The following is a 26,308-nucleotide window of genomic DNA, read 5'->3' as shown; positions in this document are numbered from 1 at the left end:
GGCCCCGCCCCCCCATCCCCCCGGCTTTCCGCGGCCGAGGAGGAAAGAGCCGACGCGCGCGCGCGCGGGAAGGGCGGTGCGAGCAGGGGGCGGGCCGGGGCCGCAATCACGTGACACGGCACGCGTCCGCCCGGTGGGGCCGTTGCACTTTTAATGACCGTCCCGTACAGCGCGCGCAGCTGCTCAGAGGTCCGCGCGGGCGCCCGCGGCCCGGGGCGCGTGCTTGGGCATCAGTTCGTGGATGCGGCGGATGAAGTCGCCCTTCTCGGCGCAGCCCTTGCACGCCTCGCCCCAGTCGTCCAGGATGCGCCGCAGCTCCTTGACGCGCAGCTTGCGCAGGTCGGCGGTGCCCAGGTCGATCTGCCGGTCTGCGGGGAGAGCAGAGCCGCGCTCAGCGGGGCGAGGCCACCGCCCCCGGGCCGGGCCCGGCGGCGGCCGCTGCGGGGAGCGGCGCGGAGCGTGGGGAGGGGGGGCCCCGGCCCCGCACAGCGCACGAGGCGGTAGCGCCGGGAGCCGCTCCGGGAGCCGCTCCGTTTGGCTGGAGCCGGGACGCAGCAGTTCGGCAACAGCCCTGAGAGCCCCTTTCTGACGCCAGCAGCGATACTTTAATTTTCTCTTCCGCTGGATCAATGAGAGGCGGCAGGGTGGTTTCAGGGGCACAGACAAGCGACAACAGAAAGCTTTTTGGGAAGCAACAGGACGTCAGGACGAGAAGCGTGGGGTGGGGAGACCCGCAATCCAAGGGGCGTCTCCGGGGAAGGCAAGGGCAGAGAGAGAGGAAAGCAGTCAGGAGGAGGCATTTCCAAGACCGTTCTTCATATTAGTCTTTTTGGGAAGTGTACATCACCCAGGAGCGCGAGCGTTCCAGGAAGGCGGTAAGAACCAAGAGTGCTGAGTGCCCTGTGCAGGGCACCAGAGGCGAGAGCCCAGGGAGCAGCCAGGGCTGCGCAGCTCAGCTAAGGGCGCGCAGCCCAGCCATAGTGACAGACCTGGCTGCTCCCCCGGACAAGCCTTACTGCACACTCTCCTAAATACGGTATTCCAAGCTGTGGCCTGAGCACCGTAGCGCTGATATGCCTGGGAGTTACTTACTTCAAGGCAGATAGTGGCTGCGCAGAAGCTAGAAAGGGTTAGTAGGCAACGGTCTTACCTGAGCATCTCCACAAAACTCTCTAGGACAATTGTTCATGGAGAGCAACCCAGGCTGTGCAGCCTCACTAGGCTTGTGAGCTTCCTACAGAGCTTAGGGCTGAGCAGTTTTAGCACGCTGTTTTACCCCAGACAGTCCGTACCCCAGAAAAGCACAGGCATTTCCTCTTATGCTGGCAACTCACCGTATTTTAGTTCACAGATCTGACTGTCTTTCTTCTTTAGTTTCTCACAGATCTTTTCCACGGGGATGTGATGACTCATGGGCTTTGATACCTCGTTAATGATTTTGGTGGCCGCGTCGCTTGTGGCCCCAACGTAATAGCACTAGAGGGAAGAAAAGAATGAGGGGGGTGTGTGTGCATGGAAAAATGCCTTTAAAAGGGAGTTTCCTATCAGTCTTCTCACTCAGGTTTTGCAGCTACTGTAACAGAACCTTTCCAAGTGACTGCTACAGGCAGGCAGAAGGAACCCTAACTCTGAGCCCAGGCTACTGAGCAGACATTTCCCATCACACCACTTCTAAAGCTGTTGAGGCTGGTCGTCTGGTTTCTCAACTTTCTGAAAAATTGGATTAAGAATAAAGTCTTCTTTCTGAAGCATTCCCCCTCTGCTTTCTGATGGTGTCTCTCCAGTTCTCTTCTTAGGAGAGTTCAAGGCCTTTCCCTTGGGGCTCTTCATTTGCAGACTGACTTCTGTTTCTAGTTAGGGCAATCTGGTTTTCCTTTTTATTTAGTTTTCAGCTAAACAACTGAAGAGCATAAATATTTTAACAGCTTATACAGCACCCCAAATACAGTTTAAGGGACAAGGAAGTCCTACAGCAAATAAAAGCTGTGAATCCCCAGCGCTTCAGTAACAGGGAGAAACAAGGTCAGCCAGTAAGATAGCTGTTGACAAATTGGTGGCTTTTTTTTTTTTTAAGGCTAAGAGATCCAACTCCTTAAGTCCTCTATTATAAAAAATACAGGACCAATTGTGGCCACAGAGCTAGGAAGAACAGCCCCTGGGAAGCCGTATCATACAAACTCAAACCACTAGTTTCCCCTCCTTTGCCAAGTATTCTACAACTTACTGCTTCAGGAGGCAAGTATCATTGACTCTTACGACTTACCAGGCGGTTCTCTTTGCCTTTTGCTTCTTTGCAGGATTTCAAGAGCTCCTTTTCAATACTGGCAGGTGTGAATTCAACATCGTTGTCCTTTAGACTCCGGTAGAACCTTCCCAGGAACGTGATGCACACTGGAAGGGAAGATGGACAGGGTAATCTGCCAAGTGCAGTAATCTTGTGGCAGCTCTTAGAGGGCACTTGTAGGGAAACATAGTAAGGAATTTGGAGAATAGAACTTCTAGAAGCTGCATTAGTAGTCAGTGACTTCACACATATTTCAGTAAGTCTTTCAGATCATGCGTGAATCAACAATATGCCCTGGTATTTTTAGCGTGTTTTTGAGAAATCTGAGAAACCAGATCCATGGAAGTGTGCAGCGGCTTCTATATACTGTCCTGAGTGAGCAGCAGGATTCAGCTGAGGGATACAAGACCAAACAATGCCTGTGCAAAAATGTAAACTTATTTTTGTCTTATTCTTTCCACTTGGAGAAGCAATTTATCAGACCATAGGCTTCAAAACCAAAGTTCTGATTGAAAAACAACTCTCTTGACATAATCCTGTTAGACTCCACATGTGCTGGTTTTAGTAATACAGTATCACTGATTATCAAGTCAGTTCAGTTCATAGGCAAGTTATTTCCAAGAGAAAGGAATAGTGTGGTCACACGCTATGTCCACTTGGTGTGTTTCTCCTCTCTTCACTCCCACAGGCTTCTGAATCAGTTTCAGATTGAAATAAGGAAGAGTCTTAAAGATAATGAAACTCCCACAAGTGCACCAGCAGCTGAGAGGAGAGATCCAAGTTCCCACCCACGGGAAGGGCACACAGGGTCTCAGTCGTTACCCTTTCCCCTGGGGCAGCAGTCACTCTGCATACGCTGTAGCCCAAGCGCAGCACACCGTGGGTGGCACAGCACGCCTGCGTAGCTGGGGCGGCAGGCGGACCCCTAGAGTAGGCAGGAGCTATGGGGCAGGGCACTGAGGGAGACGGTGAGAGTTTTCGAGTGTCAGGTTTGGCCTCACGCCGCTGCTCATGCAGCTCGCCTGGGAGTATCAGCATCGCCTGGACCAAAAGCGCTGCGGTCCCACCAACTCCTGCAGCAGGACCTGTGGATTCTCGCAGCTTCCAGGTGGGAGACAAGCCAGGCGCTGGGCTGCCCCTAGCTCAGGGGTCCTCAAACTTTTTAAACACGAGGCTGGCGCGTGGATGAAGTGGCAGGAGGTCATCTGTGGCTGCTTGGTTTCCCCCCCCAACCCCCGCCGGGGTTCTGTAAATACCGGGGGCCGGATTGAGGACCCTGGGGGGCTGTATCTGGCCCACGGGCTGTAGTTTGAGGACCTCTGCCCTAGAGGAATGTTACGAGTTACGTCTTTCATGTGATTTGTTTACCCCAGCAGGAAGAGACTGGCAAGTATCGTTGTCATTAGCAACTTGTATTCAACTCTGAGCACAAGCCATGGCACAGGGAAACCGGGCAGATACAGGAAATCGAGTGTGATCATCACGAAACCAAGCAGAAACTTACTCTCATTATGTTAAAAGTAGAATTATAAGCTGGGCCGTTTAGGAAAACATTTTCTTGTACGTGTACAACACTGTCATTTACCTCACATCAGTTTGTCCCCAGTCACAGGCACGCACTGATGTCCACTGTGCGCTGTTTGGAAGTGAGAACCTTTGGAAAGAGTGAAGATGCTGCAGGCAGTGGTACCGATGACTACAGTACAGCAGAAACAAGTTTCCAACCTAGTGCTGGGACAGCAGCCAAAAGTTTTGATTTACTATGTCCCCTCCCCCTCCTTCTTACTGTTTCTCTCCCTACAAAAAGGAGGAAGGGGTGAGGATTAGTACCACAAACTCCTGACCACTCACTAGAGCCCCACCTCACGCTTTCCTTGCTTTGCCGGGGGAATGCGCTCCGCTACCGCGGCCCGGCCGTGCAGCTCCGCAGCCCCCAGCCTGGGGGCTTCGGCCTTGGGGCGGTACGCCAAGCACCGGGCCTGACTCGGAGCGGCTGCGGAGGGGGCACCCACCGCTCCGGCGGCCAGCGCCCAGGTAACGGCAATAAACACCGCGGGGAGCGGGGGTCGCCCGGTGAGCAGCCACCCCCTCCCGCTCCGGGCGCCCGGGGGGCACAGCCGGACCCCGCGGCCCGAGGGGAGCCGGTCCCATCCCCCCGGGGGGCGCCTGCCTTCCCCGCGGGAGCTCCGCGCTCCCAGGAACCCGCCGGCGGATACCGGCAACTTGTGGCGGCGGCAGCGCCGGGAGGGAGGAGCCGCCCCGCGGGCCGGGCCCGGTTCGGGGCAGAGGGGCAGCGCCGCGCCCCGCCCCGCGCCCGCCCCCGGCCCCGAGCGGCTCGCCCGGCCCGGGGCGCACTCGGGGGACTTCTACGCCGACAGGAGCCGCTCCCGCCCCGGCCCGGCCTCGGCGGCTCAGGGCTGTCACCGCGCCCCGCCGGCGGCGCGCAGCCCAGCCCCCAGGCCCGCCGCGGCGCTGTCCCGCGTCCCGGCCCCTGGTCCGGCGGGCGGGCCGGGCGGCGAGGAGCAGCCTCGCCTCACCGGGCCCGGGGACCGCCAGCCGGGCCGGGCCCGCCCCCCCTCCGGCCCGGCCCCACTCACCCTCGCACTCCCCGTCGCGCAGGGCCCGGCCGCCGGCCGGCAGCAGGAGCAGGGCCAGCACCGCCCAGAGCCCGTGGGCCGCCCGCATCCCGCCTCGCTCGGCAGCCCGCGTGCACTGCGCCCGCCGCACCGGCACCGGCACCGCCGCCCCCGCGCCGGCTCCCCCCGCCGCCGCCACCACCCCATTGGGCCGCTCCCGGCCCGGCGTCCACGCTCCCCCCTGCCATTGGCCACGCTGCGGCCTCCACGGGAGAGTTGGCGGCTGCTGATTGGGGGAGGCGGCGGAACGCCGGCGCGCGGCGAGTTTCCCCGCCTCCCTTTCGCCGCCATTTTTGTTAAGGGAAAGACGGCCTCGTGCGCTTCCCGGCGGCTGCCCGCGGGCGCCATCTTCTAAAGGGGCAGATTCTCACACCTGCAGCCGGGCCGCGCTGAGGGCCGCGGCGGGGGTGGCTCGGCCTTGGCTCGCCGTCAGCACCTGCCTCGGGGCCGGGCCGAGCGGCACACGCGGGCTGCGGCCGTGCAGGGTGGGCGGCGCGGGGCTGGCCCTTTGGCTGCTGGCCGTGTGCGGCCGTTCGGGGCGGGCGAGGCTGGCTGAGGCGAGGCCCTCGAGCAGCGCGGGGGCTGGTGCCGACGGAGGCTTCAGGTCGCAGAGGTTCTGGTTTTCGGGGCTGCTGTGGCCTGAGGGTGTGTGGGTGAGGCGGGGGGAGGGAGCTTGGCGGGGCAGAGAGGAGCCCCCAGGGCGGGTGGCCCTTGGGAGGGAGCCCCCCTCCCATCCTCCTGTGAGGTGTTGGAGCGGCTGCGGTAGGGACAGGCCTCCCCTCAGCCGCGGTGCCAGCGCTAATGGAGCCACTCGGCGTGGTCTCTGGTTAAGCCTGTAGCCCTGCGAGTTACAAGGCCTGAATCCTTTGCAGTGGGACAGCTGAAAGTTGAGTGGTTAAAGTAGCAGCCTGCGTATGGCTTGTTTCTGGCTTCTTGGGGGATGGTGATGCTTTTTCAGACTCAGGAAAAGATTTTTTTAAACTTTTAATTTAAATTCCTACTTATTATCCCAGTCATTGGGCTAATCACCTTTTGTTCCCAAAGGCCTCACAGGATGTGCTGAGAACTATCCCCAACCCTCTGAGTTTACCACTTCGATCCCTTTGGAGTTGTAGGCCACCTGGGAGGGCAGTACACACCTGCTGATAGTTTCTTGTCTTACGGGGCTATGTGTTAACTGTACATGTCCTAGGCTATCATTCTAGTAAAAGAAGGTAGAGGCAAAGTCACGTAGCCCTGTGCAACAGCAAGGCAGTGCACATCTTAGCTTGGTGGCTTCTCTTGGTACAGGAAGACTAATGAGGCAGCCTGGTTGTGCCTGCCCGAAGCAAAGCTGTGGTAGGAGCTGTGAGGAATTTTTTCAGTGTCAAGAGTCTGAATTTTATAGCAGGTCATCAGCTGCAAGTTGTAAGCCTGACAGAGGTGAGAGAGGCAGGATGGGGAGGAGGAGCAACCTGGTTCAGCAAAGGTCACGTAGTAGGTGAGTAGTAATTAAGACACTGTATCTTGCCGTGTGTATACATCATGTGTGTTTATCAGATAGAAGAGGTAGCTTTTCACCTTTCTAGATCTTGTTCTCTCTCAAAATGTGTTTATTAAGATTGGTAATGATATTGTCTTTGTTGTTGTTTTTTTTTCTTTTTTAATCAGTCCATCATGATTCCCAGAATTACTCAATGTCAGTGTACTTTAGGAAGATTATTGGCTTTTCTGATTGCTTGCTAAAGTCACTTAGTTGTGCGGACAAGTAGTTACTTAAATTGCCCTCGGTTCTTACCAGGGTACTGGCCAGAAGAACCACAAGATGAAGCGGCATGTTAATTAGTTGGAAGTAGGGCTTACATTCAGAATTAGGAGAATTTAGGAACTTCACAGTAAGGAAGAAATTTAACGATCAAAGGAGTGCAATTATGAAACATCTTCAAATAAAGTAGGAATTTAATATATTGCTATAGAACTGACTGTGTGAAGGGATAGGAGTGATTTTATTTGGTTTTGGCTTGGGAAATGAGCCTCTCTGTGTTTTAATATGACATCCTCAGATGGGTCTGGGGAAGAACAAAGATTCCTTTTGACAGCACCCCGCGCCCCACCCCCTTCTTTTTATTTGTAGATTATTTTCCAATGTTCTGAGCTAGGAAGGATTGCCTTCATTTTAATTGCTGCTTCTTTTTTGATCCCTGGCAAGGTTTCTAGGGTTCTGCTCATTCCACCACCCTCCAGCCACTGTCTCTCTGAGTGCTAGTGATTTCTCATGTCTGAAACACAGGTGATGGAGAGCTTGTGCTGGTCCTCAGCAGTGTTGGGACATTCTGACTGTTACCAGTCTTAAGTTAAATGGGTGTTGAAAAGGCAAGAAACTTTTTTTTCCCTTTTCTTTTTTTAAATGTAGTCCTTAATTTCCACATGTGTAAGCAGTAAGCGGTTAATATTCAGGATGTTGGCTGAGCCTCAGAGATCCTCCTGCAGTGTCATGTGCTCAGGATGCTTTGAGTTGCGGCAACATTCATGGTTCCTAGTGTCTATCTTTTAAAAATGCTTGGGCTGAGGATTTAGTTCTGTATCTGAAAGTTATTTGGTTTTATTGTTTAAATGCCCCATAGTTGTTAAGGAGGCTTTAGCTACTGTTTTACTGTCCCATTTTAATGTTTGAGTTAGAACTATAGCTGGAGGAGGATATTAATCAACTAATTCTCTCTTTGGAATAAAGAGGAATATGACAAGAACAAGGAAGGAGAAGAGGTCTTCCTGTATGTGAGAACTTGAGATTGACAAAATGTGGGTGGAGTTTTACATTGTTGTTAGGAAGGTGCAAAGGGTGTATGTGCCAGCGATGGGGGCTTCTGGTCCTGTCCTAAATTGTGCAGTTAGACTGATCAAACAGAAAGCTATTAGCTCTCTGTTGGGGAGGTTGCTAGTGCTGTGTCCATTACAGTTGCTATACCCTACAGGATGCTGTGGGGGACAGAGGTGCTTGTGTTTCCCATGCTCGTTGGAAGCCTTTGGCTATGGGTTTGGTCCTAGTATTAGCTAAGCCAAATAGTACCAAAGAAGTGAGCTGCTGGGAAACAGGAGAGTTACTGTGCCAGTGAAAAATCACAGGTTTAGAGCTGGAGCGTGTAACCGAGTGAGTAGTAAACTTCTAGTGATATCTGGTCAGCTTTTTGCAAGCTTTAGGAACTAGGCACTCTGTGATATCATCACAATATGATTATGGATGGGTAGTCTGCTAGCAATTTAGTGTTGCACTGCATAGACGATAGGGTGTGACTTTATTTTTCAGGCCATAGGTGGTTTTAGAGCGAAGGCTAGGCATTATTCCATTGTATCTGGGCATGTGTGAGTGAGAGAAAGGTGGGTTATTTAAAGGATACCTAGATAGATCATCCCTTTTCAGTTTTCCTTGTGGAAAAGGGTGATAGTTAGAGAAAGGGAGCTGTTACAGAGAAGCAGAAATCAATTTCAGCATTAAATCGTTTGCTTGTTTTCCCCATTCATAACCACCAAAGTTGGTGTTGAGGTGGTTTCTAACCAGGCAATTGCTATAGCTGAAAATGCTCTACATGAAGAAAAAGATTAAGAGGAGCCAGGTAGCTGTAACTCTTTGGGCTTGGCTGGGGCTCCTGCAGCGTGTGGTTTTGGTAGGCTGGTAGTACAACAGGAAGGTGTGAGCAGGGTAGGGCTAATAGGGGAGCTGGAGTATGCTTAGCTCTTAAGTCATGTGGTAGGAAGAGGTCATAGACTGGTTTGGGTTGGAAGAGACCTCAAAGATCACCTAGTTCCACTCCCCTGCTGTGGGCAGGGACCCCTCCTCCCAGCCCTGTCCAACCTGGCCCTGAGCCCTGCCAGGGTCGGGGCACCCACAGCTCCTCTGGGCAATCTTCCTCGTGTGTAGTCTAATTTTACTCAGCCTAAACCCATTACCCCCTGATCCTGTTACAACACTCCCTGATAAGAGTCCCTCCCCACCTTTCCTGCAGGCCTCCTTTAAGTACTGGAAGACTCCTACAAGGTCTCCCTGGAGCTGCCTTTTCTCTGGGCTGATCAGTCACTACAGGCTAACAGGGCAATGGCAGCATGCGAGGGGTGAGCAGCAGAGTTAATTGGGCTTGGTAAATCTGTGGTGATTGGAGTTGTTGGTGTTGCCAGGAGGTTTAAGGTTAAGAGGGCTGAATATTTATCAGCTAGGTTATAGTCCTTTCCAGAGGTTTAATTTCACCTCTTATCAGCTATATAATGAAATTCATACTGAGTTGCACAATTCATACGTTGAAACTGTGCTAAAGTTTTCTTATTTAGATAAGGTGAGCTATTTGAATGTGGTATTTAGATTTCAATCTGACTTGCGTTGCCTTAGCCGAAATAAAGTATTTTGCAGAGACTTGCACTGAAAAAAATGTTCTGTTCGAAATCTGGTTTCTTTTAAAACTTTTTTAACCCTTGTTTAAAGCCAAAGGCTTCACACTTTTTTTGTTGTGCCAAATACAGTTTTTATTTCCTATGTTTGGTTATTAAATGTCTTTTAGGTGAATAAAACAAATATTTACTTAACTAAGATTTGGTAAGTGGGTCTAGGAACAGTCTCAAAGGGTTTAACTTATACAGATGTTTTTCAGGTGTCAGGTGAACACTTCAGCTAAGCCACATTTTGATATTTTAGATGGACTTTGAAGTGCCTCATTACCGTCTGCGTCTTCTCAGTATTTGTACATGGTACAATGAAGAGGGTGGCTTGGCAGTCTATGTACACGTATGGCCAGCTTAAGTTAGACTGTTCCTATATTTTACTGCTGAACTTGTCTTTTGGGGCAAGTTTCTTACTTTTTTTTTTTTTTTGTTAGTTTGTGAAGGCAGGATGGGACAAATGGGTTACTTTTTCTGTCTCCTGCACCTTGACCTTGTTTGTTAGTGCTAATGGAAGAAGATGCACATCTTTGAGATTACTCACGTGTGCAAGTCCCAGTAGCGCTTAATTCCAAAATCCTGCATTCCTACAGGTCGTAATGTTCTTTCACACCTGTTCTGTTAAAATGACTGGTATTTAAATACTGAACATTGAGAAATATCTTGCTATTGCGATAAAAAAGAAATGTCGCTCCTCAAGTAGCAATCTACATAGTGAGATATGTATTGGAGAACTGACTCAGTTGATCTCTGAGAGTACTGCCTCAAACCCATGTCTTGGGTTGTTGCACGTGTCATGTAAATCTACCTGACTAGACTAGCTGGTGGATATGCCTGATGCTTGCTTTAAGAAGCTGACACTAAATAGAGTAAGTGTATTGTCAGCTATGAGAATAATGTGGAAGCTGTTGCCTCGCCATACATAATAGCCACAAGGTCCTTTTGGTTGCCCCCCAAGTCTTGTGAATGTTTGGAGCAGCCTGAGGATAACCCTGTCTGGAGGACAGCAATGGACATACAACTGTACCATTTTAATATCAGGTATTAATCTTTAATTCCACATCACAGCAGTCGAGTGAATGGGTAAGGGAAAGAAACCCAAAACAAACAGCAGATATTTACACCTAAAATTCACACCACTTATTCGTTGGTTCTGGAAACATGCTATCACAATATATACAATGAAGTACCTTTAGGACACTTGTACAAATTAATTTTTTCCTTTTTAAATTTGATTTCCATTATAGATAAGATAGCTGTTTTCATTTTATTTTAAACATGAATACACAAAAGAGAAGTGGTTAGAGGTTTTTGCCTTTTTTAAATAAGCACAGAATGCCAGAGGTTAAAAACACATTTACAGGGCAGAATACCAGTCAGACATCACAATCTATACATTTTTTGCTCAATTTCCTGTACAAATACACAGCATTCAAATGGGGGTATTTACAAAGAAGCATGATCAGAGGAAATTTTAAATACCACATAATTTGTTTCCCAAAGGCTCTTGCTCTCTCCAGCCTCCCCAGTTTTGGCCAGTTCTCCCCCACAGAAGGGATATGCAATATCCCTTAGCTAAAACAGGGTAAGTAAGCTAAAAACCAAACAGAGGAAAAGACAGAAAAGAATCTTAGTCTTGCACACAGTAATAAAACCAAGCCAACCACTGGAAAAAAAATTGTAGGATTCAGAGAATTTGTTTTAATTGCTTTTTCTTCTGCTACTGTAGTTCCTTCTCAATTTTGTTTCAGATGGGACCAGCAGGTACATTGATGATGGAGAGATTTGTAGCAGAATTCCACCAGTTCTCTCAGGAATGCACATGCTATTTTGTGATGCAAAGAAAACCCGATGAAGGCAAGTACATATTAAGTTTAAGTATAGAATGACAAGGTCCTGTTCAAAACATCCTGTTGCTGTGGTTTATACAAGGAATCTTCAAATCCTGCTGGGCAAGTGCAACAGCTTCCACCTACTCCAGGACTGACCTCAATGTTGGAGTTGTACTACGCTATTAAGACATCTCGCCCTACAGAGAAGTATTATATTATCCAAGAAGTATTAGTTCCAACATTTGCAAAATCTTAACGATAGTCTCTCTATCTTCTGCACCCTTTAAGGCAAGCACTGAAAAGGGAGACAGAATTCTTGGTAGATGTCAGAACAGTAACAGAAATTTAACTCCAGAGTGGCTTAAATTTGGCAAGTTCATCAATTTGTCCTTCTCTGTGTGGACCTGCCATAAACTAGGTATCTGTATGCATCATCCGATTGATCTTCAAACCCTTACAAATCCATAGCAATGTCAGACTCCCAAAATGGATTCACTGGTATTGTACAATGTCTCTAATCGGAGCAGGATGATACGTTTTGAGAGACTGATTAGAGCTCAGGTTTTCCAGCTGACTGGGACTTAGTCCCACGTTAGTTGCATTCTTGGTTTTGCGGAGTTTTCTTGGCAAGACCTGCTGGTTTTTTTTTTTTTTTTTTTCAATAAGGAAGCTCAGTAAGTCACTACATTCACTACTTTTAATCTCCTGTCAAAAAAAAAAAAAAGGGGTTGGGGGGAGAGTGAATTGAATCGAATACATAGTTCTCTTAAAAACTTTACTTGAAGAGTCTCAGATTGGAGAATAGCATATATGAAAATATTTCACTCATTTCTAAGGAATTACCTTGACTTACCTGTACCAAAAAAAAATTCTGAGTGAGTTTTCATACATGTGTTCTGTACCAGAGATCCGGCTTGGTTCATTAACATTTGGGACTGTCCTAGCCTTGGAAAACTCTCCTTCCTGCTAGAGATGAAACATCCACTAGAGGCCAGGTTTTACTTTGTCTTATTTGTGAAGGATATAATGATTACAAGCAGCCTGTGTTAGTAACAAAATAGAGGAAGCAAGAGAGACTTTGTTCCAGCCAAACAGGCCATTTAAGAAACAAATCCATAACTTATTAGTTCTGCATGGGCTAGAGCTTGAGAATGAAAATAAACGAATCCTCTTAAAATCCCCTTCATACAACCACTAAGTCCAGACTTTGTACAGACAGACCATATTTAGGAGAGTTCAGAAGCAATGTACTCTGCCCCAGTCACTGTATTTAGAGGTAGTGCTAAAGGTGACCTGTAAAAGATTTGTAATATCCTTTTTTGCTTCTTTATGCCGTTTGTAGCATGAAAAACTGAGTTGTTAGGGCAAGAATTCAGTATGAAAGTTGAGTGCTATGTTTGACACTAATTGATGTGGTAGAGGCAAGTCTCTTATTTGAATGTGCTTCAGAATTTTCAGTGGTAAGAACGGGGGTGGTCTGTTACCGTCCCCTGCAGTGTGCTTTGCAAGTTGCAGATGGAAGGGGTCATAAGGAAGGCTAAAATGTGTGTGGGCATGGGAGCAGGAAGGAACACCGCTTGTTTATCTAAAAACATTAAATATTTGATACTCTCTTGATTGAAAGTTTCTTGAAAAATATGAAAATAGGAGTAAGATTTCTTAAGTGTTCTCAAAGAACAGATCTTGGCTCTATGAACCACGGAATTTTTTCCTAGTCTGTAAGTTATGGAACTAAGCAAATGTCAACTAAAAGGCATGGTTTGTGTTCACGGACTTGTACTGTCTTCACCTCTGTATAGTTCTGTTTTTTGGTTTTGGGGCTTTATTTTTTTGTTTTTAAACATTCTTCAGTCCTTTCTGGAGCCTGTTAATAAAAAAAAAAAATTGGGGGTGGGGGGAAAGGCTCTATTGCTGACTGAGGAGAAAAGAAAATAAATCAACCTTCTAGAAGAGAGAAGAAGCAGTTCTTAAAGCTGCTTAAATCCTCTCTAAAGAAGCAAAAGAGGAAACACATTTCTCCTTTACAGGTTGCCTTTAAGATTCCCGACTCTAGGGTGTACACTATAAACTGGACATTTCTTGAATCTTGGTGTTTTCTGTCTAATGTGAGAGATGGAGATTCTTTCTGCACACCAGCTGCAGTGAGTTTTGGGGAGGGACTGCGGACATTTATGTTTACACGGAATGAATCTCAGCTCCTGGGTGATGGAAGTTGGTGACAATTGTGATGTTCAGCCCTGAGGCAAGGATTGTTGTATATGATACATTTAAGCCACCTTTTCTTTACTGGCTGGATCATCAACCAGCTTGTGGCATGAGAAACTCAATTTGGTTGTGGTTTGGTTTTTTGTTTGGTATTTTTTTTTTTATTTTTTAAACTGGAATAGAAATGCTGGTGTCAACAGCCTGCCCAAAGTTGGGCATGGGAAAGGCCTACAGTTAGGTTGTAGCTCCAGTGGCTACTAACCTCCTCTCATTCTGTAGCACAGATGAATAGCGTATGATTCCAATGAGAAAGCAGGCTGGTTTAGCCAGTGAAAGCAAATTTAAGAAATCAAACAGTACATAAAAAACAAAGGAGGCAGAGTTTGTTGGAAATGGTATCTTGGAAATCAGTGCATCACCACTGGTTAATTGCCTCAGCACCTGTGAACCAATGCAGGGAGATCACTGCACAGATATGTACAATCTTGCTCTCAAGAGAGCCAATTTCTTCTTAGAATTTTCATCTTTCCACTGCCTGCAGCTCATGCACCTTCCAGCCTTGACAGTTCATAGAATCCCTGATTTCAGCAATGAGCTTTCACTTCTGTACAGCAAAGAAATATGTCCCTAGTGCAACTGCTTCTACTCATGTGCGTCTCAGAACTGGGAGGAAAGCAGTTTCAAAATCAGCTTGCTACGTTCCCCCCTTTTTTCCCCCTCCACTTAAAGTTGTTTCAGCTTCTGCAAGTCTCTATGGCTTGTGTGCCATATGATGTGGTTAAGAAACTGCAGAAGGAATAAACTGTCCACTGCACAGAAAGTTAAAAAACATAATGGGAAGGTGTAAAAAGAAATTAAAAAGGAAAGCAGCAACCTCCCATGCTGGCCCAATTGCTTCTGGGGCTCCAGACATAAACTTGCAGCAGTAGAAAATCGGTTTGCTGTTCTCCGAGTCCTTATCTCTCTCCTTTGTAGTCAGACCTGGAATGATGACGCAAGCTGCTTACCAGGAGTTGTCCCTACTGCTCACTGATGCCATGCTCCCATGCTACTCTGGCCTGCTCTTCCTTTCCGCCACTCGCTGGTTGGGACACTTTACGATGCAATGGGCGGTGTTTGTCATCATCTTCAATTATCATCCCCTCCTCGTTCTCCATGTTTGGCAGCCGGGAGTGGTAAGGTTTGGGGGGTAGAGCAGGAGGGTCCATGGTGTCCTGAGGAATGACTCCAGATGGAGCAGAGTGGCTTCGGCATGGCTGGGATTTGAGTGACTCTAGGACATCAGGCTCAGAGAGACTGTACCTGACAGGGAGGTAGGGTGTCTCTAGGTCTTCATCAGTGTTCCAGGCCTGGCTGGGGACAGAATCCATGGTGTCTGTGCGAGGAGGTGGTTCAGAAGAATGTCCAAAATTGCTCTCGCTCAAGGAAGAGACACCACTGCTGGCACTGCCGGATAAAGTGGAGTTACTTCCATCTAGACCAGACTGCGGACTGGTGGGAGATGCAGGGATAGGATGAAGAGGGGACTGTTTGGAGAAAAACAAAACCAGGTTAAAATCGACAAAGGAGGCAATGCTGCATCTTATGTGTTGTTCCACATTTCAGCTTTTGACAGTGATGTTAACAATGGTACGTTTCCATTTATGTTCAAAATGTCAATGATTATTGGCTTATATGTGCACTCCCCTGACTTGTATGGAATTACCTGCTATGGGCAGACAACCATGTGTTAACACCAGACTGTTAAACAGTAGTTGAGGTGATAATCAGTGTGCCTGAAATCACAGTGTATGATGAAAAGAAGGAAAGTGGAAGGGCCTACAACACACATACATTATTTCTATAGAATTCAACTCTGGAATAGGTTGTGAGGTTTCAGTGAATTTTCTCATGTGTGAGTTACTGGCATGTTAAAAATAGCGTTGCTATATTAAAAAGCTGCTTGGTGGGAGCAGAGGAGGGGGGATTCCTTCAGGAGCATATTATTTTCCTTCTACATCCCTCTCTGCTCTCCTGCCATTTCCTTTTTACCTTGCGCAGCGTTCGTGCAGGCAATGCCGGAGGAGCATCACTGAGCTGGTGATGGAAGGCATCGAAGTGCAGTGAGTAGTGTCCTGGAATGAGACAAGGATCAGAAATGCAGACTTGTGCTGCCTCACTGCAGGGAAAGAGCTGGGGGTTTACACTCTGTAATGCCAGGTAGCAGCTCCAAATGCTGGTAACTCCACTCTGACAGAGGGCTTCCTTTCTCATAAGATACTGTGGAGTGCATCTGTCACACACACAAAATGCTAACAAGAAGGTAAGTGCGGTGACAGATTTCCATCTGCCCCTGTTATCAAGGATCTCATGGCAAGGCAACAGGCTCATAAACAACAAACATTTGAAGTTTCATTTAATAGGTTTGTAACCTTACATTACCACTGAAGATGGTCATTGGCAAGAAGCCAGGCCAAGCTTCAACACTCACACATCTAATTGTAGTCCCAAAATACGCCCAAGTCCATATTACTATAAGGACCGCAAAAAAATCTAAGATTTTTGGGGGAAAAAAGAAAAAGAAAAAGAAAACTTTATCCAGTGCTAACCTAGCAGACCAGGAAAGACTTCAGGTTTTGTTGATGATTTTTTTTATAGAGGCGGGGAAAAGGCTAAGGTCAGCTTTCAGGGGGTCTAGATTTACCTCTGCATGACTGCAGGCGTTCTGCAGCAGGCCTACTGGGCATTTCCTTACCATGGGGCAGGCTTCGGGGAGGCACTGGTGGGGCCAAGATGCTCCCAGCATGGGCAGACAGGAATGGCAGGGCCTCTCTGGTTCCGCTGTCTAGGCTCCAGCTACTGGGCGCTGCTGGCACAGCTGAAGGATTGAAACAGATTTAACTTGGGTAACAAGAGGGAGTTTGTGGGGCCAGAACGACTGGCTTTCTGGTGTGCTCTTTAGCAGTAAAGAGACCGATTGCAGGGACTTGGTGAAGGGTAGGTTTGAAGGCATACAAAGACATTGTCTAGTCTACAGCGTGTTAGGTTTATCGGTTGCTTTGTTAAGGAAGCAAGAGTTAGGTGAGCGTAGTGTTAGTCTGCCCATCTCCCTTCCATGGCCCCCTCGGCTCATTTAGCAAAGTGTTTTTGTTGTTTGTTTCAGGTGGTGGTTTTTTTTTTTGGGTTTTTTTTTTGTTTTTTGCAAACCAGTGAGTAAGTAGAAATGAAATCTCACTGATAGAATGGCAGCTGGATCTCAGTTGTAAGCTGTTCTGCTTTGTATTAAACGATGCAGAAGGGAACGTGTGGTGTTGCTGCACTAGAGCAGCTAAGTGAAGACTGAACGATGGACATGAGGGAGGTGACACCTCAATCTGTTAGAGAAGAGATATGACATTAAAGCCCTGATTTACTAAGCTACAGAGTTGATCAAGAATTTTGATCAAAAAAATATTTAAAGATAGCAGTTTGGGTTCCTTGTATTACAAAGTCACCTGAAGAGATCAAGTCTTTGTGTATAAGGCAGTATAGAGAGAGGAAGGTTTTCCTCATATAACGCATATTGAGTATGATCTTAATGAATTATTTTTTTGGTAGAAATAAACCCTGCTTCTTTCTAACATGAAAGTTTTTCAGGATCTTGAGAATTCTGTCAGCCTTAAACATTATTAAAATGCACCTTCCCTCCTTCCAAACAAACTGGAAGACTATTTATTCTGAGAAGACAGACATGCAATAATTGTATGTTTATTTAAAAACAAATAAGCTATTTCTTCAGATTAGCAAAGAAAAGGGAGAAGGCAAACAAAGTAATTCAGTGAGCCTACCAAAGAAAACTGAGATAAAAATAGCTTTTTTCCATCTTCAGTTTGGAAAATGGAAGCCTGGAGAAATAAACATAGAGTTTGACATCTGAAGAGGATTTCTCCTTAATTAAAATGCCTGTAGCCATTTTTGATGTTTCTTCCCTAAAATGACTTTGAAAGGTTTGCTTGTTTTTTTTCTCTTTAGTTCATGAGTTAGCATGAACACAGGCTCCCCAAGACCTAAAATTCCCTAAAGTAAAAAAACATCACAAAGTGACAGCTTCATAAGACAGAACAAAGCCCATAAAAATATAGAAGTAAATGTTTTTAGAGAGACCTTCAGCTTGAGAAAGGCATACTGAGAAGACACTAAAAATCCTGACACGAACAGGTACAAACCAAGGGCTACATTTCAACACAAGTAATGTGGCTTCAGATGAATTTTCCGAGTGTTCCTGTACACATGCCAGAGTGCTCTAATTTGCACTACTCTTAGTGTCAGAAGGCTTAAACAGAGGGGCAAGATGCAAACAATGCCAGCTATGCTACTCTCTCCTGCAGTATACCAGCGTCAAGTGAAAAGGACAGAACAAAACGTGACTTGCTGGGCCTGTAAAATGACTGTTGTACTTGTTTGGTTCTGTTTTTTTCAGTTGTTGGTGGGGTTTTGTTTGGCTTTTTTTTGGTTGTAATTTTGTTTTTTTATTATTTGAGCACTGAGGTGCAGTAGAAGAATGTGAAGAAGAGAACATGCTACCCCAGTGCGTAATCCATTTATACTTTATTAATGTTCCCTCATTCATGGCCTTTTGAGTGTTTAGAAGCGCTGGAAATCATTCTAAGGTCAGATGGTTTTGGAGAGTGGCTGCTGCCTGTTAAAACCAGCATTTTATCCAAAACGCTTCAGGGAGGAATCTAACCAGGGAGGTCCTAGTGCTCTGTCCTAGCCCATCTCTCTTTTCATAACAGTGTTTAGTGGCTCAGTGGCCAAGTTTAATTAGTAAGGCAGGGAAGCTGCATTTGAACCATTCTGCTCTGGGCGACTGATGTCACCCTGCTGTCAATGAGAATTACTGGGCAGAGCTTCTGACACAGCAGGGAAGGGGGTGGGTAAATTCACAGGGCATAACTGTTAACAAAACCCAAGGCAGATGGCATCCCAGCTTAAAAAGAATGATGAGGGTTCAAGGGCTGCAAAAAATGCCTGTAACTGCATTTATGCTACCAACCTGGCTGAAAAGCTGGGATTCCCATCACACCATCCTGTAAGAACAATTACTGAACATCTTCTGTGTCTTTCCTGGCTTCTTTGGGCATCTGGAGGGGATTCTGTCTTTGATCCCATTCTCTTTGCTCTGTATGCTACGCTCTTGCATAATATTGCCCACAAATACAAATTAAAGTATTTTTCCTAGACAGGTAATAAATATTTCTCTGCCTTCCATTTCCAGATCTTTCTCCTGTCCAGTATAAAGATCTCACCACCTCTGTCATATGTTCAGTTCAACCTAACACAGATAAGATGGAGCTCTTAATCTCTTGCCCCCTAATCTTAACTCTCCGTTGTCATCATTCATTATTGTCATCAAGTAATCATTCTGCCATTTATTCAGAACTGTATGCTGGCCTTTGGTTTCAGTCTGGACCGCTCCATAAGGCTGTCACATTGTTAAAGCAGTGGACTCTGATTAAAAATTCTAAAATAAAATTCAGATTTTTTTCAAAAAGATAATTTGGTTCAGGCACAGTTACTGAAACAAAAATACTGATATAAAAGTCTAATGGAGCGCATTATATAGGTCAGACTAAAGAGTTGTGCTGGTCTTTCCTGGCCTTAAAAATCTTTTAAGATACCATTTTTCCCAGCCGTATGTGTGACTGTTGCTTGCTTAGGCAGCCTCCTTGTTTCAGATTTTGACTCATGAATTTTGTCCTCTTCTGCTTTTTCAGAATGCTGCCTTTCAGATAAATTTTTGAGCCCATCGCTTTGTCCATGGCACCCCCTTTCGCAAGCTCCTCCTTTTCTGTTACACCAAACAAACTGTGTCTTCTTTCATGTGTTTTTCTGCAAGGGCTCTGCCTATTTTTTTCAAAGCAATGAGTTAAAAAAGCATACATTCCTAATGATAAATGTAAATATTAAGCTACCTTAGAGAGGGATTACAAGAAATGTTAATATTTTGAACAATAAATGCATATTAAAAGAAGTATTTATCTCATTATTTAAAAATATAGTCCAAATCTTGCACTCTTCTTTCAGATAACTTCTCATTTGCTGCTTTGGAAGTTTTGCTTGATAAAGGCTGCAGGATTTGTTTCAATAACAGAATGCTAAACTTGGAAGGCTTTCTGAAATAAAGAGGTTTGTGCAACTCCACCCTTCTGTGAATGATGTGAAATGACTATAGGTTGGAAGAAAGCCCAGTTAATTAAATTGTTTACTTAAACTAAAATGTGAGAGAATGTACTCTGCCAGGAAACATATAGAAGCCCATTCGTTACTTGCTGTAGCATGACCAGCATAATAGTATTTTAGAAAGCATGCATGCTGACGAGGAAAAAAAAGAGTACCTTTCTCAGCCACAGACAGGTTGGGATCACTGCAGGGTTTGCATGGTCCAATCATTTGCTGGATCAAGGCGCGCTGGAAGTTTGGTGGCTAAGGGAGAAGAAATTTAGCAAAGAAATGTAAAAAAAAAATAGTAAAAAAATTACAGGTTAGCTGGTACAGAACCCTGGGGCTTTCTGTTCGCTTTTTTAAAGCAAAGAAAGTTTCTAAACTGAAAAGTTCACGGGAACCTTAGGCTGTGTCTACATTAGCAAGTACAGCAGTGCAATACTAGTGGATCTCTGGAGTGGAACAGTGCTGAGGACCCGCAATTCATGCTGCTTGTGTTCTCTGGAGGACTTACTTCAAACTAGGTCTAGGGTGGCCTTGTGCCCATAATCAGCTTACGTGCATCACGTGCCTTTCTGGAGCTTGCCTTCTGCCGTGGTTTCATTTGAAAGAATTGAGTTTGCATGCTCGGAGACAGTTCTCTGTTGTGAATGGAAGTGCGGTAAGCAGGCATGATTAGGAGATTCCCTTCAAAAGTGCATGCCAGGGCCAGATTAAAATGCTTACACAGAGGCACACTCTGAATTTTTCAGTTTGTCCAGAGAAAGTAGGACCTACAGGCTCAGCATGTTTGGAGACCCTGTATCAGTATATTGTTTCAGCCTGTTGGGCTTTTTGATACCGCTGGGAATCATCATAAAGCTATTTAGAATCAGCTTTGAGGCTAGACTGCAGGACGGCCATGGTTCCAGAAAAATGAATTAATACAATAATATGACTGTTTGCACTGGACCAGCATTCATAGGATACAGCTGGGAAGTAAGAAGAGTCCATTTTCACAGAGCCTATCTGCAGTTTTAACAGTTACCACAAATTGCATCACTTGACTACCAAAGTGGGTGGCTCAAGGTGGTGGTAAATATGAAAAGTTCTGCAATGTTAAGTAAAGTAAGTTGTTGTGCTTTCAAATAATAAAAAGGGAAGCTTGAAGGTGGTCAGAAATGGTAAAAATCAAGTTTCAGGTGGTCGAACCGACATAAAAGAAATCAGAACTGCTACCTGTCCATTTTCCATGATAGCTGTGGGATACATGGCGCTGCTAGGTCGGTCCCGATGGGCTGGCAGCAACATCATCATCTCCCGAGAGTGGCGATACTTATCTGGTAGAGAGGGAGAGCCTGTAAACAAGTGAGAATAATCACGTACACGTGACAAACAACAGCCATGTCTTCGCATGCCCAGTGAGATAGTCCACCTTTGCAATTTGGTCAGACGGATGATCTTACAGGACTCAAGAAAACATGGTGCCGAGCCCACTAAGCAGCTAACTGTTGGTGGGGTGCATAGCACGAGGATGAAGTAAGAACTGGCTTGTTATATACAATTAAGGACATACCATGTAAGGTATATAAGATGTGTGGGTCCCTAGTTGTATGTTGCAAAGTACCTCCTCTTAAAAAAAAAATGGGCATCTGTGTGGGATCAGTTGCGGCTGTGCTGTAGAGTGCCTGATGCTTCCTTACCCCATAAACTATATAGAAATGCCATAAAATGGAGCATTTTAAGACTGAACGTGGAAGGAAGGGTAGAAGCTTGAGATACACCATTCAGTTAAAGCAGGAAGTTACGGGAAGCCACTTCATTCCTCAGTTCTGGTGGAGATAGTCTGAGGTGTTGCCATTTAGCTGCTGATAGCTTCCTTTTTGTTAAAGCAAAACAAAACCCAATAATAAACAGAATTTTCTATTACCATGGGTGGCACTTTGCTTATAGTGCCACTGGGCAACATACGATTACTACTGAGCATGTTGGTAGACTGAGCCATTTTATGACAACAGGATGTTTACCAATGCTTACTTACATAGTAGGAGTGTGCTTAACTATGTGTTATCTGTGTAGCTGTCATTTAAGTTCTTAGGGTCGTGTAAACAGCTTCCTGGCTTGTGGAGTTACTTGGACTCATGTCCTTCAAGGTGAGTGCCATGTTACAGTATGCCTTCTGAGATGCACCAGCTGACAATGGATTTGCCAGAAGAATGATTCTCGTTAGTGGCTTCCTAAAGTCTGAGACTACTGATACACACATCCCTTGGGATGCACGGTATTAGGCAGGAATTGATGTTCTGAAGCTGCTGGAGTGAGCTTTAATTTGCACTGATTATTTCATTGCGTCACAAACACGCACTTAACAGATGGCAGCAGACAGCGCATTACAGAGCCATGCCGGCTTTTGGGGAATACATGCCCCCTTTTGCAAACTTTCCACAACCACACACATTACCTGGACAGCACTCCAACATATGAGCAAAGGCATTGGTGCTGGTTAATGCAGCTTTTACCCCAGCAAAAGCAAACATGCAGTTTTTGGGACTGATATTCAGCACACAGTGGAAGGAACAATGTGTCCAGCAGAATGCAAGATAAGGTCCTACGACTGCAACAATTCCATCAGGGGTGGCAGATCCCAGATTAATCTACACCCCCACCCCAACATGAACAGCTGCAGAGTATCTGCATTCTAGTTCCGAACTCATTTTCTCCCCAGACATAGAATGGAAACATTATTAGACAACATTATTTGCTCTTATGTACAACATCAGCTTGGAAAACACAGTGTTAACGCTTTATGCTGAGTCTCTTCCTCGCACTTCACAGATAGTCCTGTTTCTGCATGACAGATGTAAGGATGCTGAACTTTTAGGTGTGCCCAGAACTACATCACAGCACAACCTACACTGTAAACTTTCCCCTTTTATTTATCTTGTCATCCTTGTTCTTTTATATCCAAGATGCAAACCACCTCTATCTGCCATCATTTTATATGGGATTATAGCTTCCACAGACCTTGCACTGCATGACCTGAAAAATCCCACACGTGCTAAATATGGTGGCAGAGTCTAGTTTACAAAACAGCTCTGCTGTTTGGTACCCTAAATTTGTGAGTAACTATAGCTATAAAGATTGTAACAGATTATGCCAAGTATCCAGTCTGCAAACAAAATTAAGTACTGATACTTCTGAATTGTGGGGCGCAAGAGGAGTGGCTATAACTGAAGCTTTGATTAATAATCAGGCCTGCTTCTTTGGACAGATAGCACACAATCATCATGGTTTCTTTCAGGGACTGGCAAAACTTAAAAAACAAAAGTGAAAAAAAAGCAGCTTTTAAAAGCTTCCAGAGCAGCCAGTGGCCATATAAAATGCTGCAGCATGTGTCAGGGCTTATTCTTTTAGCTTGTAGCTTGGTACACTTGATGTGTGCAGCACTGAACATACTATTAATGAGAAAGGAAAACCTATGCTGAAGCCAGAGGTAGTTTTTTAATTATGAAAATATTAATCCACTTCTAACAAGTATTAGTTTTAGGTTTATGTAATTAGAGTCCAAACTCTGTGAATGTTTTCTCCTGATTCATTATTTTTATTACTGTTATGAAAACAGTTCGCTCCTGCACCAAATCCTAACTTTTGTGCTTTAAGAAGGGAATTTTTAATGTAAGTATATGGGTCCTTGCAAAGTGCTGAGTAAGACACCAGGACTCATTTTCTACACCTTAAAAAGGGGGCTGTGTTAAGGAAGCAGCAGGGTGCCTGAAGAGGTGAGTCACTACGTGCCAAGTGGGAGTTGCTTTTAGAGTGCATTGGAGGAGCCCCAGCCATATTTTAAATAAAATTACTGACAAAAGCCTAACCCACTCCTGGCATTTTCCAGGCCTTTGTGCATTACAATTTCTGCTTAATGAACGCTGGCTTACATAATCATTTCACTCCAGTAAGGTTAGAGCAGTGCCCCTTGAGTCACCTCAGATGGAGCCAAGACACACTCTGAAGCTCTCACTGATCCTCCATACAACAACACTGTTACTTTCTTGACAGGGAAGAAGCTACACAAGGGTCAAAAGCCAGGTGAAAACTGAAAGATACATAGTTGTTAATCTGAAAAACAGAGTAACTAGTAATGTCTTTGTCCTTAGCACAGAATTAGAAAATTCTTCCTGTATTCTGATTACAATTCTATTTAAGATTTTTGTTCTAACTTGTGCATATTAGAACTAGTGTGAGGTTTGCTGCTTTAATCTGTTGTTCAGTGATATAATGAAATCATTAATCTACTGTCTTGTTGACTATCCTTTAAAATTTTTTTGGATTAATGGCTTTATTATTTTCTTTGGACAAGCCAAATAATTTCTCTGTGTTGCTGTTTTAAACACCAATGAAAGGGTCATTTTTGGTATGATTTAAATTCCTGCTGGATACAAATGGCCATGGCTTCCTTTGGTCACAAATGGAACTAATTATAAGGATACCCCTTTCTTCAGAACAGTGCTAGTAGCTAAGCTCCAGAAAGAGCTCTGCAGTTAAACAGAGCAGGTGGTACAAGTATCTGGATAATGGGATAGTGGTTTTTCACCTCTACGTTGTTTGAATCAACGAGAGGAGCATTTAAAGATCTGACAAAATCCTAGAAATTCTAGATAAACGTGCTCAGGTTTAAAGCCACAGGTGACAAAGATGCTAAGTTGGTAAATTTAGGTGGCCTTTACAAAATGAATTGTTGGCCTTCGTATACTTCCCATCTTAGAAGTGGTTAACTGCAGCATCGTGACTATCGTAGCTTTGTTGGCAGTCTCAGCAGAAAGGCCAAGGTTTGGATGGGTCATGGCGACTGAACTATCCTCTCACCTCTAGAGGTGGTCCCTCCAGGACAGAGATGAGGCACATTGGTGGGGGCAGCGTGGGGAAGCTTGCACGGCTGCCGCCCATGCTGTATCTGTTCTGTGGATAAATAGAGGGCTTCAGCCTCCAGTGTTGTCAATCCAGCACCTTTCACCAGCACTAAATTAAAAAGAATATAAATAAATACCAAAAAAAAAAGGTAAAAAAAAGGATAGAGGTGCATTGGCAGAGCTGCACATGTAATGTTTGTGAAGTACCTTGCTCCAGCCAGTGATACTGGTCTCTCATTTTCACAAGCATCAAATTCACCCAATTAAAAAACAAAACGAAAGGAAAAATCACCAAGGAGAAAACCAAAGCTGCATTACCACAGTGGAACTTAAGTGTAAGGGCTTTTTCTTGTTACAAACAACTCCATTCCAGACAGCGGTGTCATAATAACCAGAATAGTGACTTGCACGCTGTGAAACACAGAGAGCATCTGGGACTTTACTAGAAGTGAAATCCTGTAATCAATGGGTAATGTCTGAATGCTGTGCTCACCTAACTCAAAAGTGAACAAAACTAGCAGAGAAGAAATTGTGTCACAGGCTGTCAAAACATGTTAGTAAGAATGAAGAATAAACCAGATACATATATTGAAGTACTTTTCAGAATTTTCTCTTACTGTTTCCTCATCTGCGGTCATTTACACTGTCTAGTTCTCATCTCTGGGAGGTGCTGTTGGCTCATCCATCAGCACCATACCCTTTGTAGCATTCATCACTGGTTTCTAAGCAACAGCGAAGAATACAGTAAAGAAGGAAGTTGGTGATGCTGTGAAGTCATCAAGCTCAGAAAGACCATCACAGCCTGTCACTGTGAGCACTGGACTTTTAAAGTGGAAAAGAGCCTGAAACACTGATCACCAAAACCCCTCAGATCCCCCAAAAGATTCAGACCTTGCGTGCCAGCTGAGGCACATCTATTTAGGGATGTCTTCCTGACATGACAACCCTGTACTCAGTTCCACCCTCTCTTTCCTGTTATGCCAGTTTCATCTGGTTACTTTACTATTGTCATTACTTTCCTTCCAGCCTTTGGTAATTAGTGAAGCTATTTGCCTTTATTTGGAGATGGCCATGTCTCACCTTCCTACTCCATTTCATCCTTCAATTAAATCACTTTGATGCATCTGTGTCATAACAACAGCCAGTCAATTAAGATTTTACTGCAAGATTGAGCAAAAAAGCCCCAAGCTGGCCCAAGAGAAGAGGCCCTTCTGTGTATGCTCTGTCCATAAGGAGATGTACAGTTCCCCTGTATGGGAAAAAGGAGTAAGATTTAAATATCAGCCTGTATCTCTGACTGCATCCCAGATACCTTCTTCAGACGCCTGTGAAAAGAGGTGTAGAAATTTGTAAACCTGCAACTGAGAATTCAAAATGAGAGGGAAAAAAACCGAACTTGAATATCAGTTACCAAAGTCAGCAGATTGCACAGAGTAGTTTTGCTTCAGCTCTGAGGCTTGGGAGGAAAACGATTAGCAGTACCAAGACCAGCTACTGTAACAGCAAAGGCAATATGAGTACCCCATAGGGTCTGTTTTGACATTTTTCCTTTCTTCAAGAACATCCCAGCAGGGAAACCCTTCTTTAACACCAGTCCTTAAAGTTCTTATCTTTCAGCATTCATTGTATATATATGCTGTTGTATACATACATTTCTGCTAAACTGCCTCAAGTTCTTTTTTGTGCCATAATTTCAGTAAACAAGTAAAATGATTTTTTTTGCCTTTGTCTTCATGATTTCTAAATACTGTACCAAAGACTATTCTTGTTTTCCTCTAGATTGCCTGCCACGGTTTTGTGAAAGAACAATGGAAATCATTATGAAATTCAACTGCCTGAAACGAGCATGTGTCAAGAGAGCCATTCCAAACACTACTG

At 45.4% G+C, this 26,308-nt stretch overlaps 2 protein-coding genes and 1 long non-coding RNA gene across 16 annotated transcripts in view; 1 reads left to right on the top strand and 2 right to left on the bottom strand.

Moving 5' to 3' along the window:
* Positions 1-129: 129 nt before the first annotated feature.
* MANF (mesencephalic astrocyte derived neurotrophic factor) lies at positions 130-5,055 on the bottom strand. Of its 2 annotated transcripts, XR_005103743.1 has the most exons (5): positions 4,882-5,039; positions 3,870-3,938; positions 2,264-2,391; positions 1,335-1,476; positions 180-368 (listed from the first exon to the last, which is right to left on the bottom strand). XR_005103743.1 is itself a non-coding variant. In XM_037384125.1 (4 exons), exons 1-4 carry the CDS (start codon positions 4,967-4,969, stop codon positions 184-186), a joined length of 543 nt encoding a protein of 180 aa, XP_037240022.1. In that variant the 5' UTR covers positions 4,970-5,055; the 3' UTR covers positions 130-183. The 2 variants fall into 2 exon arrangements, 1 of the variants encoding a protein (XP_037240022.1); XM_037384125.1 differs by lacking the exon at positions 3,870-3,938 and having other exon boundaries at positions 130-368; positions 4,882-5,055.
* On the top strand, positions 3,945-11,831 carry LOC119146453. Of its 2 annotated transcripts, none has more exons than XR_005103745.1 (3): positions 3,945-4,318; positions 6,311-6,400; positions 11,076-11,831. It is a non-coding gene; the product is annotated as an uncharacterized LOC119146453 (long non-coding RNA). The 2 variants fall into 2 exon arrangements; XR_005103744.1 differs by lacking the exon at positions 3,945-4,318 and adding an exon at positions 5,230-5,405.
* DOCK3 (dedicator of cytokinesis 3) overlaps positions 11,805-26,308 on the bottom strand; it is a 223,814-nt gene continuing 209,310 nt past the window's right edge. For 6 of the 12 annotated variants that reach the window (XM_037384111.1, XM_037384113.1, XM_037384114.1 and 3 more), the window contains 6 exons: positions 24,387-24,539; positions 20,763-20,881; positions 19,718-19,805; positions 16,096-16,218; positions 15,393-15,475; positions 11,805-14,887 (listed from right to left, as the gene is read on the bottom strand). In XM_037384111.1, the coding sequence (XP_037240008.1) occupies positions 14,381-14,887; positions 15,393-15,475; positions 16,096-16,218; positions 19,718-19,805; positions 20,763-20,881; positions 24,387-24,539 (1,073 nt within the window). In that variant the 3' untranslated portion in view covers positions 11,805-14,380. The remainder of the gene's footprint in view (positions 14,888-15,392; positions 15,476-16,095; positions 16,219-19,717; positions 19,806-20,762; positions 20,882-24,386; positions 24,540-26,308) is intronic. The other 6 variants (XM_037384123.1, XM_037384124.1, XM_037384112.1 and 3 more) reach the window with 5 other exon arrangements.

The sequence above is a fragment of the Falco rusticolus genome, chromosome 4 (assembly GCF_015220075.1).
Source record: "Falco rusticolus isolate bFalRus1 chromosome 4, bFalRus1.pri, whole genome shotgun sequence".
In the NCBI taxonomy this organism is placed as follows: domain Eukaryota; kingdom Metazoa; phylum Chordata; class Aves; order Falconiformes; family Falconidae; genus Falco; species Falco rusticolus.
This window is presented reverse-complemented; position numbering and strand designations above follow the sequence as displayed.